The 21684-nt window shown below is 33.5% G+C and overlaps 1 protein-coding gene across 20 annotated transcripts in view; it reads right to left on the bottom strand.

The window, feature by feature from the left end:
• BCAS3 (BCAS3 microtubule associated cell migration factor) overlaps positions 1 to 21684 on the bottom strand; it is a 726008-nt gene that overhangs the window by 287767 nt on the left and 416557 nt on the right. For 17 of the 20 annotated variants that reach the window (XM_077165018.1, XM_077165019.1, XM_077165016.1 and 14 more), the window contains 2 exons: positions 19173 to 19369; positions 17768 to 17865 (listed from right to left, as the gene is read on the bottom strand). In XM_077165018.1, coding sequence (XP_077021133.1) covers positions 17768 to 17865; positions 19173 to 19369 — 295 coding nt within the window. The other 3 variants (XR_013177676.1, XM_077165027.1, XM_077165026.1) reach the window with 3 other exon arrangements.

The following is a 21684-nucleotide window of genomic DNA, read 5'->3' on the forward strand; positions in this document are numbered from 1 at the left end:
CATACAAGGGAAACCCAATAAGACTATGTGTAGATTTCTCAGCAGAAACCATGGAAGCTAGAAGACAGTGGGATGATATATTTAAATTACTAAAAGAGAAAAACTGCCAACCAAGACTCCTATATCCAGCAAAATTGTCCTTCAAAAATGAAGGAGAAATTAAAACATTTATAGACAAAAAGTCACTGAGAGAATTTGTGACCAAGAGACCAACTCTGCAAGAAATACTAAAGGGAGCACTAGAGTCAGATACGAAAAGACAGAAGAGAGAGGTATGGAGTAAAGTGTAGAAAGAAGGAAAATCAGATATGATATATATAATACAAAAGCCAAAATGGTAGAGGAAAATATTATCCAAACAGTAATAATACTAAAAGTTAATGGATTGAATTTCCCAATCAAAAGACATAGAATGGCAGAATGGATTACGACCCAGCAATACCACTGCTAGGTATCTACTCAAGGGACTTAAGGGTAAAGACACAGACGGACATTTGCACACCAGTGTTTATAGCAGCATTATCTACAATTGCAAAGAGATGGAAACAGCCAAAATGTTCATCAACAGACGAGTGGCTAAACAAACTGTGGCATATACCTACGATGGAATATTATGCAGCTTTAAGACAGACTAAACTTATGAAGCATGTAATAACATGGATGGACCTAGAGAACATTATGCTGAGTGAGTCTAGCCCAAAACTAAAGGACAAATACTGTAAGGTCCCACTGATGTGAACCGACATTTGAGAATCAGCTTGGAATATATCATTGGTAACAGAGACCAGCAGGAGTTAGAAACAGGGTAAGATAATGGGTAATTGGAGCTGAAGGGATACAGACTGTGCAACAGGACTAGATACAAAAACTCAAAAATGGACAGCACAATAATACCTAAGTGTAATGTAACTATGTTGGAACACTGAATGAAGCTGCACCTGAAATATGGTTTTTTGTTTGTTTGTTTGTGTGTTTGTATCTTTTGTTTTTGTTTTTTTTCTTTTTCCTTTTTATATATATATATATTATTAGTATTATTATTTTAATTCTCTTCTCTATATTAACATTCTATATTTTTTTCTGTTTTGCTAGTTCTTTTCCTAAATCGATGCAAATGTACTAAGAAATGATGATCATACATCTATGTGATGATACTAAGAATTACTGAGTGCATTCGTAGAATGGAATGATTTCTAAATGTTGTGTTAATTTCTTTTCTTTTTTTTGATTAATAAAAAAATTTTTAAAAAAATAAAAAAAAAATTAAAAAAAAACACCATATTATAAAATTTTAAATCACTTTAGGGTAACTTTAAAAATGCATATCTTATAAGAAGCAACAAACACTATGTGTTTTGTGGCAGGTACCAACACCAAGCCAGGGGAGATACCAAACAACCCTAGTTCTCAATTAAAGGGCATTATTATCCCCCTATTCTAAAGCATCATATATATCAGGTAATCCAGTAAAAATGCTATCATGCATACCACTCCAGCAGCATCTTAAACTCAAACAATGACAGAGCATTCAGGATATACACCTACTACTGATTCATTGTATGCCTACATGTTTACTCCTGCCACATAGCAAAGTAATCCCAATCACAAAATACCTCAACACATTGGTACAAACAGTGACTTAGAATTGCTACCAAAAAAAATAATAATAATTGCTGCCAATGTCATCTCCTGCACATTCCTGCCCATACATCATGTATACCAAAAATCTGCTTCCCAATTTCAGAAAAAGTTCAAACACAAATGTGCTATTATTTAAAACATACATCAATCCAGATATTTGAGTCAATGAAAAAAATTTGTTTGGTATTAGAAGTTACAATCATAAGCTGCAGAACATTAAAAGCCACAACTTTCACAAGATATCAGGATCTCTTCAGGGGTGTGATGTAAACTTCAGCACCCAAAACCCTCAAGATACGATGTTCTAATCCCCTAAGAATTCTGTCAGTGATTATTATGAAAGCCTTCTAAATATTGTGAAGAACAGAAAGAGGGACAAAGCCTCTATTTTTCTCCTCCCCATCTACAACTTAGTACACTTAAGAGTTCTCAATATGGGCATTTTCTGGAACAACAAACTACCTTTATAACATTCAGATAATTATAGGTTCAGGTCAAGAACTTCAGACCATATTGATTATATCTCCATGCAGTAAGGACTCTCCAGCACTGTCTGTAGTCACTCTAAACACGGACAGCTTTTTAAGTATCTGTGACAATAAGAATGTCCAGTCCTATCAATGCCAGAAATGAAAAGTCAATGGCCAGTCAGGCCTGCCAGTTATTTTCTGAAGCAATAAGGACAAGCTGGGAATTTATCATACTGGAATTTTATCTGCCAGCTGCATTTACACATTTTCACTACCTGAATAGTTGATTCACTTCAATTCCCTCGTGGCTCATTTCAGAATACGGTATTTTGAAATGAATATTTGATCAGGCAGAGTAGAAAGACATTTGGACTTATCTGAGGTGTCACCATAATGCATTTTAAATAATTCTAAATATCTGGAACTAGTTGTTGTAGGCTCCACTCTGCATATTTTTTATAAGGACCTGTGATTCTAATTAAATAAGTTTAAGGGAGATGAGTGAAAATAGCATAGTGCTGGTCACAACTGTTGGTTTCACATCTATATACTTCTATTTATTGGTAAAAATCTAGAAGACTCACCATAGAGCACTTCATCATTGGGAGGCAGGGACCTCATCCTGCCAAAAAAACTTAAAAATCGTTGTTCTGATTTTCAATTTTGATTTTTGTGAAAACTCTAAACCATCACTCAACTATAAGCCTAACATGTAAACAAAGTAGGTTTACTAAAACTGTTTCATGATTTTTGGATTTCAACAGTTTGATTGGATATAATAGGTATGGTTTTCTTTGTATATATCCTATTTGGGGGTAATGACCTTCTTGAAACTTTGAGCTGATGTCTTTCTTTAATTTTGGAAAATTCTCAGCCATTCAATTCACATAATAGTTCTTCTCCCTGCTTTTCCTCCACGTGTTTAACAATTATATATGAAAGAATGTATGATATTGCACCACATAATTCTTCCACTTAGTTCTGTTTTATTTTCCCCCCTCTGTGCTTTGATAATTTTAAACTTGTTTTTGAATTCCTAATACTTTCTTCTGGGTCCAGTCTGCTTTTAAGCCCATCCAATGACCTCTATTTTAGATATTACATTTCTCAGTTCAGTTTTATGAATTTTGTCCATCTTTTCCTCATTCCATTATAGGAAACTTTGTCAATGTGATACAAAAAAAACTAGAGTTAACGTACTTAATATTGACATATTGAATGCTGTCTGTCTAAAGGTTAAGAATACAAAGATGTTCAATATCATCACTTCTATTCAACATTGTATTAGAGAGGTCCAAGCACGTATAACAGGGGGAGGGGGATAAAAGATATAAAGATCTTAAATAAATAAAACCATTTTTTATTTGCATATAACATGATCTCATAGTAGAAAATCCAAAAGAATCTACTAGGATTAATAAATACATTTAGAAAGGTTTCTGGATACAAGTTTGATAAGCAAAAATGAAATGCATTCTATATGCTAGAAGGAAACAGTTAAAAAAGCTATTTACAATAGCATAAAAACATCAAATAATAGAAATAAATTCTACAAAAAGATGAATAAGACTTCAATAATAAAATATACTAAATATTAAGAGAAATTAAAGAAGTTCTAAATAAATGGATAGCTAGAGCAAGTTTATGTATTGGAAGATTCAATATTATTAAGATGCAAATTCTCTGAAATTTGATCTACAGATTCAATGACCACCAATCAAAATCTCACATGAATTTTTGCAGAGATGAACAAGCTAATAATAATATATATGAGTGTGAGGGAGTATAGATCAGTGGTTTGCAAGCATTTTTTGACTCAGGACTCCTTGGCACTCTTAAAAATTATTGAGGATTTGAATGTAAAATGGTACAGCAATTTTGAAAGTCAATTTGGAAGGTTCTCACAAAACTAAATATAGGCTTACTATAGAACCCAGAAATTGTACTCTTAGGTATTTATTTACCCAAAGGAAAACTTATGTCATGCAAAAACCTGCACTCAAATTATTTATAACAACTTCATTCATAAGTGCCAAAAACTGGAAGCAAGAAAGATGCCCTATCATATATGAATGGATAAACAAACTGTGGCAGATGCATACAATGGGTTATTATTTAGTGATAAAAAGAAATAAGCTACCAAACCATGAAAAAATATGGAGGAAACTTAAATGCATTTTACTGATTCATAGAAGCCAGTCTGAAAAAGTGACATACTGTATGATCCCAACTACATGACATTCTGTAAGAGGCAAAACTATAGAAGCAGTAAAATCAGTGGTTGTCATGGGTTTGGGGTCGAGGTAGGGAGAAGGATGAATAGGTGGAGCTCAAAGAAATTTTAGAGCAGTGAAACTATTTGTATAATATCATAAAGGTGTTATACATGGCATTGGACATTTGACAAAACCCACAGAATTGTACACACAAAGAGTGAACCCTAATGTAACTACAGTTACTAATAATTTGTCAGTATTGGTTCATCAATGGTAAAAAATGCACCACACACTAATGCAAGATGTTTATAGGGGATAGTGTATGTGTGTATATGTGTGTGGGGGGAGTATATGGGAGCTCTCTGTACTGTCTACATCAAATTTTCCTATAAATTTAAAGCTGCTCTAAAAATAATACTTATTAACCAAAAAAAATTACTGAGGATCACAAAGACTTTGATTTATATGGGTTATATCTATTGATACTGACCGAGTTAAAATTTAAAATGAGATGTAAAAAATGTTTACATATTAAATAATTTAAAAACAATAATAAGCCCTTTATATATTACAATATTGTTTCCTGGAAAAAAGGGTTTCTAATCCAAAAGATAATAGCAAAAAGAGTGACACTGTTTTACCTTGGAAACCTCTATAAATAGATGACAATTGGATTTTCTTATCTATTTATGTATTCAATTTGTGTGATATTGTTGCTTTGATTGAAGTATGTAAAGAAAAGGGGCCTCACTCAAATACATAATTGGTAAAGGACAGAGCATATTAATAGGCTATTCAGATTCTGGGGATATTCTTTTTGTGTGTGTGTGTTGCACAGTGGGGGTCACGTTTCATTCTTTTTCCATGTGACTATCCAGGGGATATTCTTTTTTGATATGATATGAATACTTGACATGTGATAGTTTCTTAAAAGTTCAGTGCTACATTGAATCTAAAAATGTATCAATTAACTTACTGTACTCTGTTACATTTCTGGACTATCCTGCACTTGGAATTGCTCTTTTTTATAACATCATGAACCTGCTCCTTTGAAAAATACTGCAGAGCTTCCAAATGTTGCTATGTTTTTTATTACACAATATCAAAAAATCACTACCTATCTCCATCAGAGTGAGTAACACATAGTGGTGATACCAGGCTTCTAAATTTCCAATTTTCAACTACAAGCTTATTATTAGTAATAAGCATTGTCACGTTTTGCTTGATGTGACAAGTTAACTTTACTTTTGAGGAAATACCTGCCAAATACCTGACTAATTAAACATAGTTTGTCAGGTGTTCTTTCAAGCAAAAATAGTATTCCATGAAGATAGCTGCTACTTCAGTTTACAACTCTAATATAAACACTCAAGTGCATTTCTTTAAGAAAACTATCATACTTTATGCATTCATCCAATTTTGATAACGGGTATATTAAAAACACCTTAAACATATATCAAAATTTAATCAAATAAAGTTTGTTTATTAAAGTTAATACTTTATGGTAACATATATACAATACAAAGCATACGCAAACACAAAATTTCCCATATTAAACACTATCATGTGTATAATTCAGGGATATTAATTACATTCACAATATTATGCTATCAACGCCCCAAACAGAAACTCTGTACCCATCAAGCAATAACTCTTCCTGCCTCCACCTCCCACCTCCAGCACCTGGCAACCTGTATATATGTATCTGCTTGACATTTCATATACGTGGAATTATATAATGTATCTGGCTTATTTCACTCAATATCATGGCTCCAAGGTTCACCCACACTGTAGCACTTATCAGCACTTCATTCCCTTGTATGGCTTAAAAATATTCCATTCCATGTATATAACACATTTTATTTATACATTCATCTCTTGATTGACACTTGGGCTGCTTTCACCTTCAGGCTATTGTGAATAAAATTGCTATGAACATTAGTGCTGTGAAACTGGAAATGTTTTCTCCCATCCTGCAAGATGTCTTTCCACTTTCTTGATGACGTCCTGTGATGCACAAAAGTTTTAATTTTGAAGAAGTCCAAGTTTATCTATTTTCTCTTTTGTTACTTATGCTTTTGGTATAAAGCCCAAGACATTATTGCCTAATCAAGATCCTGAAGATGCTTCCCTATGTTTTTTTAATGAGTTTTATGGCTTATTAGCTCTTACATGTAGGTCTTTGTTTCATTTTGAATTGTTTTTCACATATGATTATAGGTAGGGATCCACCTTCATTGTTTTCATGTGGATATCCAGTTTTCCCAGCATCATTCATTAAAGTGACTATTCTTTCTCCATAGACTTGGCACTCCTGTGGAAAATCAATGGGTCATAGATATGTGGGTTTATCTGGACCCTCAATTCTATTTCATCTGGTCATTAAGTGTCTGTCCTTGTGCAAGTACCAATGTTTAGAAGACTGTAGGCTTGAAATAAGTTATGAAGTTGGGAAGTGTGAGTCTTTCAACTTTTTCGTCAACATTGTTTCAGCTATCTGGGACCCCTTTTCCTTCCACATAAACTTGATGATTGGCTTTTCCATCTGCAAAAAAGGCTGCTGGAATTTTGACAGGAATTGCATTGAATCTGTAAATCTCTTTAGATGTTATTGACATCTTAACAATATCAAATCTTCTAATTCATAAACACTGGATGTCTTTCTACTTCTCTAATTTCTTTCAGCAATGTTTTGCAGATTTCAATGCACACATCTCTTACATCCTTGGTTAAATGTATCCCTAGATATTTGATTATTTCAGATACTAATGTAAATTAAATTATTTTCTTGATTTCATTTTTGGATTATTTATTCCTGGTGTACATAAACACAACTTTATTATTTATTTATTACCTCTAGCACCTTTCTTGTGGATTCTTTGGGATTTTCTATACATAGGACATGTCACTGCAAATACAGATATTTTTACTTCTTTTCTAATTTGTGTACCTTTTATCATTTTTCTTACCTACACAATCTGGCTAGAACATCCAGTACAATGTTGAGCAGCAGTGGTGAAAGCAGACTTCCTTTTATGTGTTCAGTTTGAAAGCATTAAGCCTTTTACCATTGAGTATGATGTTTGCTATGGGGTTTCCATAAATGCCCTTTATAATGTTGAGGAAGATTTCTTCTATCCCTACTTTTCCGATTTTTTAAAAAATCAGTAAGGGTGCTTTTCTAGGTTAACTGAGATTATCATATTTTTTTTTCCTTCCATTCTATTAATGTGCTGTGTTATATTTACTAATTTCCTTATTTGAGCCACCCTTGCATTCCTGAGCTAAGATGCACTTGAACATGGTATACCCTTTTAAAGTGCCTGCTAGATTTTATTTAATAGTATTTTGTTGACTCTTTTTGCATCTACATTCTTAAGGGATATATTCTTTAATTTTCTCTTCTTGCAGTGTCTTTATGTGGCTTTAGTATTAGGGTAATGTTGGCCCCACAGAATGAGTTAGGAAATGCTCCCTCTTCTTTGTGTTTTTGGACAAATTTGAGAAGGACTGATGTTAATTTTTCTTTGACTATTTTGTAAAATTCACCAGTGAACCCATGCTTTGTTGGGAGGTTTTTGATTACTGATTCAATTTATTCACTTGTTATTGTTCTGTTGAGATTTTTCTCCTTCTTGAGTGAATTTGGGTAGTTTCCAGTAATGTATTCATTTCAACTAGATTATCTAATTTACTGACCTACAACTATTCATATAACCCTTTTACAATCCTTTTTATTCCTGAAAGGTCAGTAGTAATGTCCACACTTTCATTTCTGATTTTAGTTATTTACATCCTCTTTCTTTCTTTCTTTCTTTACTCTGTCAGTTTTGAAAGAGTTTTATAGATTCTATTGAACTTTAAAAAAAAACAACTTTTGATTTCATAAATTATTGTTTTTCTAGGCTTGATTTCATTTCTCAGCTCTAATCTTTGTTATTTCCTTCCTTCTGTTCACTTTGGGTTTAGTTTGCTCTTCTTTTTCTAGTTTCTTTGATTGTGAGGTAAGGTTACTGTTTTGTGTCATTCTTAAATGTATAGGGAATATGAATGTTAATTTTGGAAAATTGTTAATGGATAATAATGCTTACTGTAGAATAAAATTAAGTTTAGCTTTCACAAGAGATGGCACAGGATGAGAGAAACAGAACTAACTAAACAAAGGGCTGCAAAACAACTCGGACTGGTCTTGCAGGCAGGGAGAGGAGAGGGCCTCTGATGCAAGCCTAGAACTGGCACCAAATCCTTATCGGTAAAAACAAGTTTAAATAAGTAATGGTCAGGGTTAGTGAAACGTAAAGAGTAATCAAAAGCAGGAACCTCTGGCGGGAAATATGAATTGGGTAGACTATCCAGATAGGATGTAACCTCTGGAGTATCCAGTCAGCGGAAAAACAGTGGAGGAACCTGCTTGCTAAACTTAGGATATAAAATCTGTGGCATTTTATCACTTGGCACGCCAGCTACCACATTTTGTCTGTGCACCCATTCTTGCAAGATCATGAATAAACTCTTTTCTTCTCTACAATCGGGTGAGCATTTATTCTCTTTCAGGTACAGCTTTCTTTGTAACATTACTACTACAGTTTTGTGGTAAGTATGCCTTACTGTGCTAATATACCAGCAGTTTTACCCTGGATTGTTTCTGTACCATTTGTCCAGAATGTCAACGTGGTACACAAAACAAAGGCAAACAGTGATTTAATATTATTATGAAAATAATTCATAGACCCTTGGACTCCTAGGGATCTGTGGAGCACAATTTGGAAAACACTGATTGTATGCATACACGTAGAAATTGCAAAGGACCTAGAATAACCAAGATAATCATGAAGAAGAATAAAGGTAGCAGCATTATATTATTAGATTTTTAAAGTTACTAAAACCTACAGTAATTAAGATATAAAGGTATTGGTGTAAAGACAGATACAGATCAACTGAACAGCAGAGGGAATCCAGGGGAAAAAACACGATTTTTTTTTAAAAGCCATGAATGAAATTAATTAGGGGAAAAGAAAATCTTTTTGATAAATAGTGCTGGATCAACTGGAAGGATGTATGGAAGAAATTCTGAGCCTTCATTTCTGTCACATCATAGAAAAAATTAATTTGAAATGGATAACAGATCTAAATGTGAAGGCCAAAACTATACTATTTCTAGAAGAAGGCATAACTTCAAGACTGGGGAAAAGAGAAAAATTTTGGCATAAAACATGAAACATAAAAGGACTTCTGCTTATCAAAAGACAATATTAAGAAAGTGAAATGGCAAATAACTTACAGGGAGAAAATATTTGCACTGCATATATATGGCAAAAGATTGATTTCTAGAATATTAAATGAACTCCTGAAATTCATTAAAGACAAAAGATCCTACCAAAGGCAAAAGGCTTGATAAGTATATTACAAAAGGAGACATCCAAATGGCCAATAAGCATATGAGAAGGTGCTCAATATCATTATTCATCAGAGAAAAGCAAATTAAAAGCACAATTAGCCTCAACTAAAATGGCTAAAACAGACTGACAATACCAACTGATAACAAAAACACAGAGCAAATGGAAACCTCATACATTGCTTTTAAGAATACTAAATGGTATAGTCATTTTGGAATACTTTTTGGCAGTTCCTAATAAACATATGCCTTCCTCGGGACAAGAAATTCCTGTCCTAAGTATGTGCCCAGGAGAAATGAATGCATATGTTGACAAAAAAAAAAAAAAAAAAAAGACTTGTAAAGAATGTTTATAGCAGCTTTATTCATGGTAACCAAAAGCTGAAAATGATCAACGAGCAACAGATAAATAAACTGTGATATATTCACACAAAGGAATAATAGATTGTAATGTTTAAAAAAAAAATCCTACCAATACATTTAACACCTGGATGAAAGTCAAAAACATTGATTGAGGAAAGTTGAGCAAAAGAAACCAGATGCAAAGGGGTATACAGAATTATTCCATTTATGAAGTCCAATACAGGCAAAGCTAATTTATGATGATAAAAATCATACCGGTTATTTTATATCAGAGGTAGTATAACTGGAAGGATCAAAAGGGAACTTTCTGGGATGATATAAATATTCTTTATTTTGATCTAAGAGGTGGTAACAAGTATAAATATTTATTGAGCTGTATGTATTTTGCTGTATATTAAATATACTTCAATTTTAACAGGCATCCAAAGGTGATCAAAGGTGATCCAAAGCACAGATTTAAATATTTTTCAAGCTGGAAGTAACTTTGGAAACAGCCTAGTTCAATTCCCTCATTTTTGGAAATGAGTATTGAGTAGTAAGGCAATTTGTCAAATAGCTAGTAACAGGCAGAGCTGATACTAAAATCAAAGATTTACAAGTTAGTAATCATTATTCCTTTTACTACAGAGGCTTTCAGAAGAAGCTTTTTCCCTAGAACAATCATTTTTATTTTGATTATTTGCTTTAGCTTTTCTGTGACAGTTCTTAACAACATCCAGGGGACAATCAGGAGTTCTGGTTCTGACCAGGTGCCCAGGCGGGGCCCCAGGCTGATCTTTAATTTCCCATTGGGCTTACACATTCAATGGAGGAGTCTTCGTTTGTTCCTACGTTTATAGGTGCTGCCTACAAGCATAAGTCTCTCAGGCCTTTAGACACCATTTAAAATAACGTGGCACTAACAGTTAATACAAATGTAATTCTTGGTTCAGACAAATTCTAATACTTCCCTCAACATTGTTCACCTGCCAGCACAGTCTTAAGCAAAGATTATCTAAACAGTCAGCCTTGTATAGTAATAAAGGTACAAAAAAGTTGGGTCTTCGGGCTAAAAGTCCCATGTAAATATAAGGTACCTCAGTATATCAACACTGGGGAGGGAATTCCATTGATTCCTTCTTATAGTGCTTAGGAAAGACTTAAAGTCATGTGGGACTTGATGCTTGCAATAGAGAAATCATAGGCAAGGTTTCAGTTGACACAAAGATTTATTCAAAGAAGCAATGTGTCATCAGAAGTAACTTTCTCAACAGCCTCTTCTACTTTGGTTTACCATTTCTTCATCTTCAAGGGGGTTATCTTTATTTTTTTTCTCAATTGTGCTGAGCTAAATTTTTTCACAGTGTTAACTTGACTTTGATCTTCTAATAGTCTAAAAATATTAGAAAGAAGAATGAGAGGAATATTTAAATCAAAGCGAGAGAGATGTGGCTGAGCACTTTCCTTACATGTAAATCATGTGTTTTCTCTATGTTCTTAATCTCTAAAACTTACATTTCATTCCATACATAGAGTAGGTGTTCAATATATTATAGATGGTTTAATGCATAAACTTCTTCATTTCCAATAAGAAAGCCAAAATTAATATGAATTTGAATTATTTATTAACTGTTTCATGAACAAATAGGGTACTTCAAAGTAAAACTGCTGACCTCCTTTTTTCCCCTCTGAGGGACTGTTCACACGTCGGGGCTCAGCTTTCTGTTTAACTTCACCCTTACCCATAAACCTCTTACTGATCCCACATAGACTTTGAATACTCAAGGTACATGTATAGTTGAAGTTTTTGTCACTTTATTATCACAAAAAAAATAACTGGAACTCTTAACTGAAACTGTATAATTTATTCAAAGAAGTACCTCAATATTTCTACAGAACTCTATTTCCTTTATATCCAGAAATTATTCTATGAATTAATTTGAACACATTCCTGACCAAAAGGCGGAAGCAATTTTTTGCACAGGGACCTTAAGTGTTCTTTTTAGAGATACAGAAAATAATTCATATGAAGGAAAAATGACGTGTTAAAGGTTTCAGCAAAAACTCAAGGGTATCATGACTTCTGTGACTCAGCTCTAGTCTAAAAAGCATGGCGCTAAGAGTTTCATTATGGTATTTATATCTCCTACAAATCTCCTTGCTTCTTACCACCAGCATCTTGGTGCCTCTGATGGTTTACGATATAATAACTAAGTTTGTCTGCCTCAGATTGGAATGGTGTCTGTAGATACAATGAATTAATCCTTAGGATTACTCTTGCCCTGATGCATCAGAACCATCTCTGTAAGATAAAAGCATGCCTGAATTAGAATTTCCTGCCAGGATGGATTTGGCTGCAAGATAAAATGAAATAATCTCTTTGTTGCCTCACCAACTATCTGTAATTATGAGTATTATTTGTTCTTTTAAAGATCTGATGCACCAAATTACAAATTCGAAAAGTAGGTAAATTATCATTATACAACCAATTTTAAAATTAAGTCAGTTTTGAGATTTTTAAGTGTATAAATTTTCTTCCATAAATAAATTATCTTAAATGTTGGGCAAATATGAGGTACCCAAACAGTATCAGCTAAATTAATTTATAATTTATAATTTCTCATTAATTATTTAGATTACTTCAATTTCGCAACAAAAATATTTCTCTTGAGACAAAGATCAACAACAAAAGCCACATTATCCCCAACTTTGCCCATATTTATTGAAATTCTTGATGTAACACTAATACCTTATATATTAAAGCATGTTCTGAAAGATAAAAGATAAGAACACAGTTTACTTATCTGTCATGCGGTCCTTCTCCAACTGTTATTTTCCTTAAGAACTTACATTTTTGCAAGTCCCACCACTCCCTGTCACTTTATTTTTGAAACTTTTTTTTTACTTTATTAGAGTTTGACAAAGATGTCCACTCTGCATAAAAGTCAGACATAGTTTGTCTTTCAATTGCAGTTGCTTTCAGTACTCTCTTAATAAACATCACAAAACTACAATCCAGGACCAACAACCTAGGGTACACCAGATCTTTCTAGACTAACTTTGATGAAAAAGCAGTTGCTATTTAAATTATCCAAAAGCTATAGCAAACAAGTCTTGGCACAAGAACCTTAGTCACCAATTTGATAAGCAAAGATCAATCAGGGCATTAACTACTATTTTTCTGCTTTCATTTCAGAGGTCCTAGAACTTTATCAAAAGAAGGCACAATATCATAACGGACAAGCAATAGGAAGACATTCCTATATACTTAACCAAAAAAGGCTTTACAGGGAAAAAAGTTAAATAGCTTATTAACTGTCAAGGAAATCCATGTGGTGCTTTTTCCAGAAATATTATCTATAATTCAGAGACACTGATGCCAATTAGTCGGATATGGGAAAAATTTAGCAGTTCTCTCCAAGCCCACTGTTCTTGGTAACCTGTGTCTAGAGGTAAAATCTTATAAAGCATTCGTTTCCAGAATGGCTTTCTCCTTGGCCCACCATTAACACCTAACAATTATCCAAATCCAAAATCTTATTATCAAAGGTAAGATGAAACACATGTTGAAGGAACAACATCTACTCACGAAGCAGTTAAAGATCTATTAAGTCCAAATTATACATATTTATATAGAGACACTAACAAGCTAGTCTATAGGTATCTAATGGTGTAGAATTTACCCTTTCTCTAAATTGCAAAAGTAAATAAGCAAAAAACATATAGTTCAAGGAATGTGTTTCTATGTGAAGGAGTAAAGCAGAGATATATTAGATGATCAAGAGACTGTGAAATAGAGATTTCTAATTTAAATGTTAGCTATTAAAATATTTTTTGATCAACATAACACATGTTCATAGCTTTAAAAACCAAAAGATACTCTTGGGTTTATTTTAAAAATAAGAACTACCTTATTGGGAGAAGAAATTTTAAGCTTGGTTTGGATATTTGTCAATGTGCAAATATTAGTGTCAAAAAGAATAGATATTAGTCTGATTAGACCAAAGCTTTTAATGTAGACCCCAATGAACAAAAACACAAATAGTGTCTACAAGATATATACAATATGAGGGAAAACTGAAGGGTGTAAGAATAAAGCTCAAATAAGAAACTAGCCTCCTAAGACACCTTTATCACTGAAATATCCCAAACTTTGTAAAACTAGGCTTTCTCTTTTGTAAGAATCCGAAAAATCAGAACTCGACTACCAATGCACCGATGTTACAAATAGATTCCCAAATATTTGGTGGATCTTCGGAAAAATTTCTCTGAGTTATCACAGTTCCAAAATGAAAATACTTCTTTTACGAATATTTCCATATCTGATCAAAATCATAATTTCTACACTGTCTCTCTTTTTGTTCATTAGAGTCTATATTAAATGCTTTGGTCCTATCAGACTAATATCTGTTCTTCCTCACACTAATGTATATACATTGACTAATATCCAAAACAAGCATAAAATTTCTTCTTTCAATAAAGTTTTTCTTCCAAAAAAGAGACCTGCCTTTAAGGTTTTTAAAAATACATACCTATTTCCCTAGTTATAAATCTAAAACTTCTATTAAAATAATTCCAAACCTTCTCACTATTACTGTTGAAATCTGGCTTTTATATAAAGACAAACACCACCACCCAATTCTACTAGTTTTAAATCTTCTTGAACCCATTACGTTTAGATTTAGAAATAATCAAGTCATTACTATTAGAATATGCACGTATGGATAATAATTGCTGCTTAATATACATATAAGCCCACTTATTGTGATTTGACTGTAAATATATACATATAAGAAATGTAAAATAAGGTTTGTTTACTTGTTTTTAGCAAAAGTCACACAATTTCTGCTGAAATTGCCAAATTACTACACTGATATCTAAAACACGAAATGCTGACCCCAAAGTCTAAATAAAATATTTTCACTTTGAAAACTGTTGTAATTGTAAAAACATGAAATCATATGACATTAAATTTTAAATTCTATGCCTCTGAAAAGTAACTACATGAAAAATAATTAACCATCACCAGGTTAGATAGTCACTTTTTGTTCTCCCTAAAACAGAGAAAGCAATATAATGTGCCATAGGAACAATAAAAAGACAATACATTTAGTTTTATAAATTGCTTGACGATAGGACAAAACAATGAAGCCTAATATAAGGAGGCACCACACTGGTCATGCATAACTCTAATCAACAAAATGAACATCCACATAAGCATCTTCATAATGCGCAGCTGACTCCAATGCATGTGTCATAATCAGAGAAGAACTTCCTGGTTCAGGAGTAATTATCAACATGTATTATACTCTCTTTAGTGTAAGAATGTAAAACAGGATTTTTCTATAAACTTGTTTCACACACACACACAAAACTATTTAGCCTCTATCTTGTTAAGCATCACTAAAAAAGTAAAAACATCAGATAAAGTAGATGGAGTTTCCACAACATTATTCACATGCTTCAGAATTACAGTCAACATTTGCTCCACATTCATAAAGGATGAATACTTGGGAGATAGATGAAGAGAGAATTATCTTAGGTCCAGTTACTCATCTATGGGCTTCCTCTAGCTCAAAGCTAGAGAAAGAATCTATAAGTTTCATTGTTCTGTTGTTCAGGAAGAAATTACAGCATTGTGGAATGAAAATAGGTCTAGAAAAATAATAATGATAGGGCTTAGCCACCAACAAGTCCTTTCCCTATTGAAGAGACTGGTACTTTAAGGCAGAGACTCAGAGTCTTAAAGCAATTATCTTAGAAACTCTGATGTACCTCTCATGGACCTATTTCCTTATTCAAAAATCCAGTTAACAGCTTTTCTTGCAAACAAACTAAAAAAAAAACTATGGTTACAATAGTTCAATGACATTCTTCTTTATTGCCTCAAAGTTGTGTGAGACAACTTTGTAAAAGACTAAAATGTAAGACAATGCTACATGGTAAATACAGAGTATTAACTCAGACTGTCATACTGAACATGGCAACTTTTAATAAGGGCATCCATAGTGCATGCTTTCCTGGTAGCTAGTAACTTTCCTCTACAACAAGAATAATCTGGCAATTTAAGAATGTTTAAAAGCCCCAACCAGACCTATAATTGTCATCTTGAATAAAAGGCTTCTGATTAAAATACATCATTTCCAGGATTCACAATTGTAAATGACAATCCCAGACCAGCAGGAACTGTTAGCATTTTTAAATTGAGATCTATTGTTCAAATCACTTGTCTCAGTATCTCATTTAATCCAAGGAAGCAAGGATAAAGACTTTATACATTTCTATGCTTACTTTCAAGGGCCAACCACAGGTGCCAAGTTAAAGAACAGATGAATCCTCATAAATAAGAATACATTAGAAATGAGGGCATATTAGTGAAAAAGGAAATTGGAGAAAAAAGTGATTATGTTCAAATAAGACAATGGAAGATGAATGCAAAAATAATTGTAAGAGATGGCTGCCAATGGGGAGTTAGAAAAGATAGAACAATATACAGAGATAAAAGCTATACCTCTTTAAATATACCTGGTTTCAGACTTGAGTTTAGAATCATATAACTGTTTTATATAATCATAAAACAAAATTAAATTTAATAAACAATCCCTTAAAAATCAGAAAGAAAAAAAAAAAGGGCATAGCCCTAGACATGAACAGCTCAGTAAGTACATATTACAACCCACTGATCAAAGAAATCAGAAAGCAAAGAAAATGTAGAAAACACATTAGCCTCATAACTTCAAAATATATCCTGAGACAGTCAAAACAGAGGTCCTTAGTCATTTAAAAATGACCTTCACAAATCAGTTTTGTGTTTCCATTTTCTTTTATAGTTTAAGCCTTAATCAAATCAGCAGTCTCTAGGGATTTCGAAATCACTATAGATTAAAATCTGCTCTGACTCTACTGTTTGACTAATGGTAAGTGTTTAATAATTTTACTTGTGAGAGGCTGTTTTTTGTTTTGTTTTGTTTTTTGATGAAATCCTGCTGTGAGCTATCTTCAGATGTTCTCAGGCTAGACCATAATGTTAGACATCACTGTCCCTATTTTCTTTATCACTCAACTTAAAGATGAGAAAATTTATCCTTACAAGCAGTTCTATTATTTTAGCAGGCCTTGCTGAAAACAGCTTTAGTATACAAACGTAGCAACTATCACCTACAAGGCAAAAATCTGCTTGTAAGTACTAATGATGAATATACATGGCTTGGTTCCAAGGACAGGAAGTTAATAACTGTGATAGACAGACTACAGTTAAATTAATGAATTTCTAAACTTTATGCTTTCAATAATAAAACCATTCAAGTTATAGTATTTTCACTCATTCTACTTCCAGAGATACTGGCTACTCAACAGGTTGAATAAATTAAACCCATATATTGTATTTACATTCTCTGTCAAGGTTGCTTCTCCACATTTGAGTGATCAAAGGCAAAACAGTCATCAACCCTGTAGCCTTCAATACTGTATTCATTACATCTAATCAAGTGCCAACTTCACTGCATCATTCACCAACCTTAAGAACATTTAAATACACACCATTGTTTAGCAACAAATGTAGATAGGATACTGGGCTACAAACACACACTTTACCCCCAAAACAAAAGAGGAAGACAAATAAATATCACTCTCTGTATCATTTAAGAAAATAAATAAAAACTACAGAGAACCACCCAGTAAACATTTTGGGGGTGGTTTTCTACCTGAGGCAGCATCAATCACTGTGGAAACTCCCCTTCGATCAGAGACAGGACGGGATGACCCTGGCATACTGACTGGGTCAGAGCGGACCGGCTGGATCCTGCAATGCAATTTAATTTAATTCACATATGTTACTGGCGTCAAAATTACTGCTTGCTACAACAGATCTTAAATCAGGAATGTTTGAATAGAGCAATCCATTAAAGAACCATTATTCTAAAACCAGACAAGCAGAGGAACAACAATCCTTAATTCTTGCACTGCAAATGTTCGCTATCCCATAACCTTCCTAATTAATCTTTGTATGTGAATCGATGTATTTTAAAACAAGGGGCTGAAATGTTAACATTAATTTAAAGGGATAAATTAAGCATAATGGGACGGGAAACAAAGTATTTTATACTAAGTAAGACCTTAGCAAGAGAAACATGCAAAGATTTTTCAGAACCCCTAAATTCATGAATAGTACTATAGCTAGTAATACCCTCTATAAAAGTCAGCAATGTATGATTCAAAATGTTAAGTTATTCCCTTAAAATTCTTGATGAAAATTATTTAAAATATGACTATAAGCAGAGTAGGATTTGGCTGCCGGGGGTTTACCACTACATAACTGAGTTACCCCCATAAAATTACCAATTAGCAATATTCAATTAGAACCTCAGCAAAACTGAAAATTATTGCACACAATTTCAAGTTCCCTGAGAATGGTAAATCTATAAATGCCAAGAGTCTATCTTCAGCTATATTAAAATAAATACTACTAACACAAAAATCTCTGAATGACTAAAAAAAATCTGAGCTGCCCAGGCAATTAGAAGAGCAAAAACTTCTACAGCAATATATGCAGGCATTTTCGATAATTCATTCTTTTGTTAGCACTTGCTGCATATTAATCAAGTGGGAAATAAAATGTGAAATATAAGGTTTATGTGCAGATATATGGCATAGCAAATAAACATTCATGAGTTGAAGTAAAAGAAAACTATAAAAAAGTATTAAGATGAATGACATAATAAGAGAATGAGGAGATGGGGAATAGCTGCATGGTTCAAAGCAAACAGAGAAGATCTGGTGGGAGCTATAAGAAGAAGTAGAACTTTAAGAGTACTAGGATACATATAAATGGAGAGGAGCAAATGTGCATTTTAAGGGTAGAACTAGCACAAGGAGAGCCTTGGATTTGGAAATAAGCATGAAAATGCAAGGCATGATGAAAAGAATGATTTGGCTAAAGCACAGATTTCATAACGAGTCTTAGTAGAAGATAGAGACTGATAAGCAACTTTGGATAGATTACAGATGCTTGAAATGTCAAGATAAGAAGTATGAATTGCAGAAAAAGGGGAGTTATTAGAAGCATATTAATACGGTCATTCAAATCACTGTCTAGTTCTTAACTCTTACCTGAGACTGTTGAGATCAAGATCATCTGTATCAAAATCCAAAAGGGGCTGTGGAGTATCACTTGGACCATGTGACTGCAACACAGATGAACTGGATGATATAACTGTGGTTTGGCCTGAGGGATGGATGGTTTTGAACTGGAACTGTGGACCCATCCACAGACGTCTGTGGGGTCCAGTATGTGTTACAATTTCAACCTGGAACAGAATAGGAATCATGGTTTAAATGTATTATGACATCCCTTGTTAGAGTCTTCCACAATCCCCTTCATCCCTTCTCTTAATATACATAGTCTCCGTGAAGCCCATCTGAACCAAGTGAGAAGAGGAATAGGCAGCCATAATCAAAAGGTGATGATAATTACACCTATATAGATAATAATTATATCCCTTCACTGGTTTTTATCAAAATAAACTATCAACCAAAAAAATAATTCATGAATATATATATATATATACACACACACACACATATATACTCACAAGCACACACATACATATGAGTGTGTGCATACACATACACACACACCACACATGAACAGCACAAAAATCACATGAAAGTAAAAGGACTGGCTGCTTGCCTCATATAACTAGCGTCAGCTCCCTAGTGACTAACTTTTTTATTCAATCTACAAAATACTTACCACTTTGTGAGCATGCACTTAATACTACATCTAATAACTTCTTCACTGAGGATCAAGCTCATGACAAACCTGTTGTTGAATTTTCCAAGGTATGAAATAATTTTTAACACCCAAAGCCAGTTTCTTTCCACAATTAAATATTATATTTACTATTTTGCCTTTAAAGACCCCAAAATCCAATTTTTAAACCTTTTTTATTAATTAAAAAAAATTAACAAACAAAACATTTAGAAATCATTCCATTCTACATATACAATCAGTAATTCTTAATATCATCACATAGTTGCATATTCATCATTTCTTAGTACATTTGCATCAATTTAGAAAAAGAAATAAAACGACAACAGAAAAAGAAATAAAACGATAATAGAGAAAAAAAAAACTATACGTACCATACCCCTTACCCCTCGCTTTCATTTACCACTAGCATTTCAAACTAAATTTATTTTAACATTTGTTCCCCCTATTATTTATTTTTCTTCCATATGTTCTACTCTTCTGTTGATATAGTTGCTAAAAGGAGCATCAGACATAAGGTTTTCACATTCACAGAGTCTCATTGTGAAAGCTATATCATTGTTCAATCATCAAGAAACATGGCTACTGGAACACAGCACTACATTTTCAGGCAATTCCCTCCAGCCTCTCCACTACATCTTGAACAACAGGGTGATATCTACTTAATGCGTAAGAATAACCTCCAGGATAACCTCTCTACTCTGTTTGGAATCTCTCAGCCATTGACACTTTGTCTCATTTTACTCTTTCCCCCTTTTGGTTGAGAAGGTTCTCTCAATCCCTTGATGTTAATTCTCAGCTCATTCTAGGGTTTTTCTCAGTCCTTTGATGCTGATTCTCAGTTCATTCCAGGATCTTTGTCCCACGTTGCCAGGAAGGTCCATACCCCTGGGAGTCATGTCCCATGCAGAGAGGGGGAGGGTGGTGAGACTGCTTGTCATACTGGCTGGAGAGAGAGGCCACATCTGAGCAACAAAAGAGGCTCTCTTGGGGGTGACTCTTAGGCCTAAATTTTAAGTAGACTTGACCTATCTTTTGTGGGGTTTTCATGTGAACAAACCCCAAGACTGGGGGCTCAGCCTATAGCTTTGGTTGTCCACACTGCTTGTGAGAATATCAAGAATTCGACTTGGGGAAGTTGAATTTCTCCCCACTCTCACCATTCCCCGAAGGGGGCTTGCAAATACTTTTCCAGTCACTGATCAAATCATTCTGGGATTCATCGGGGGATCACTCTGGACAAACCAACAAAATCTCATGTGCTACCTGAGATTCCAAGTACTTATGACATTCAATCAAACTATCTACATGAGTTATATTAGGAAATGCTCTAGTCAAAATCTAAATTTTGTAACAAATATTTTTTGCTTTAGTCTCACACATAATGTGACATTTTAAAGTATTAATTATCATCTATTTTCAGCACCCTGCAATAATGACAATCCTTTGTTCTTCCTCATGCAAAAACATTTTTAAAATTTGTACATTGTACATTTCACTATTATTATACACTCTAGGCATTTCTAGATGATACCATCTCAATCTTTAACATCTATCTTTCTTTCTGATTCCATTTATGTCCCCAGCCCTCCTCCCTCTATCATTCTCACATGCAGCTTCATTCAGTGTTTTAACATAATTACATTACAGTTAGGTAGTATTGTGCTGTCCATTTCTAAGTTTTTGTATCCAGTCCTGTTGCACAGTCCGTATCCCTTCAGCTCCAATTACCCACTATCTTACCCTATTTCTATCTCTTGATGGTCTCTGTTACCAATGACATATTCCAAGTTTATTCACTAATGTCGGTTCATATCAGTGAGACCATACAGTGTTTGTCCTTTAAATGAA

Source organism: Tamandua tetradactyla, chromosome 6, assembly GCF_023851605.1.
Source record: "Tamandua tetradactyla isolate mTamTet1 chromosome 6, mTamTet1.pri, whole genome shotgun sequence".
NCBI classification, from domain to species: domain Eukaryota; kingdom Metazoa; phylum Chordata; class Mammalia; order Pilosa; family Myrmecophagidae; genus Tamandua; species Tamandua tetradactyla.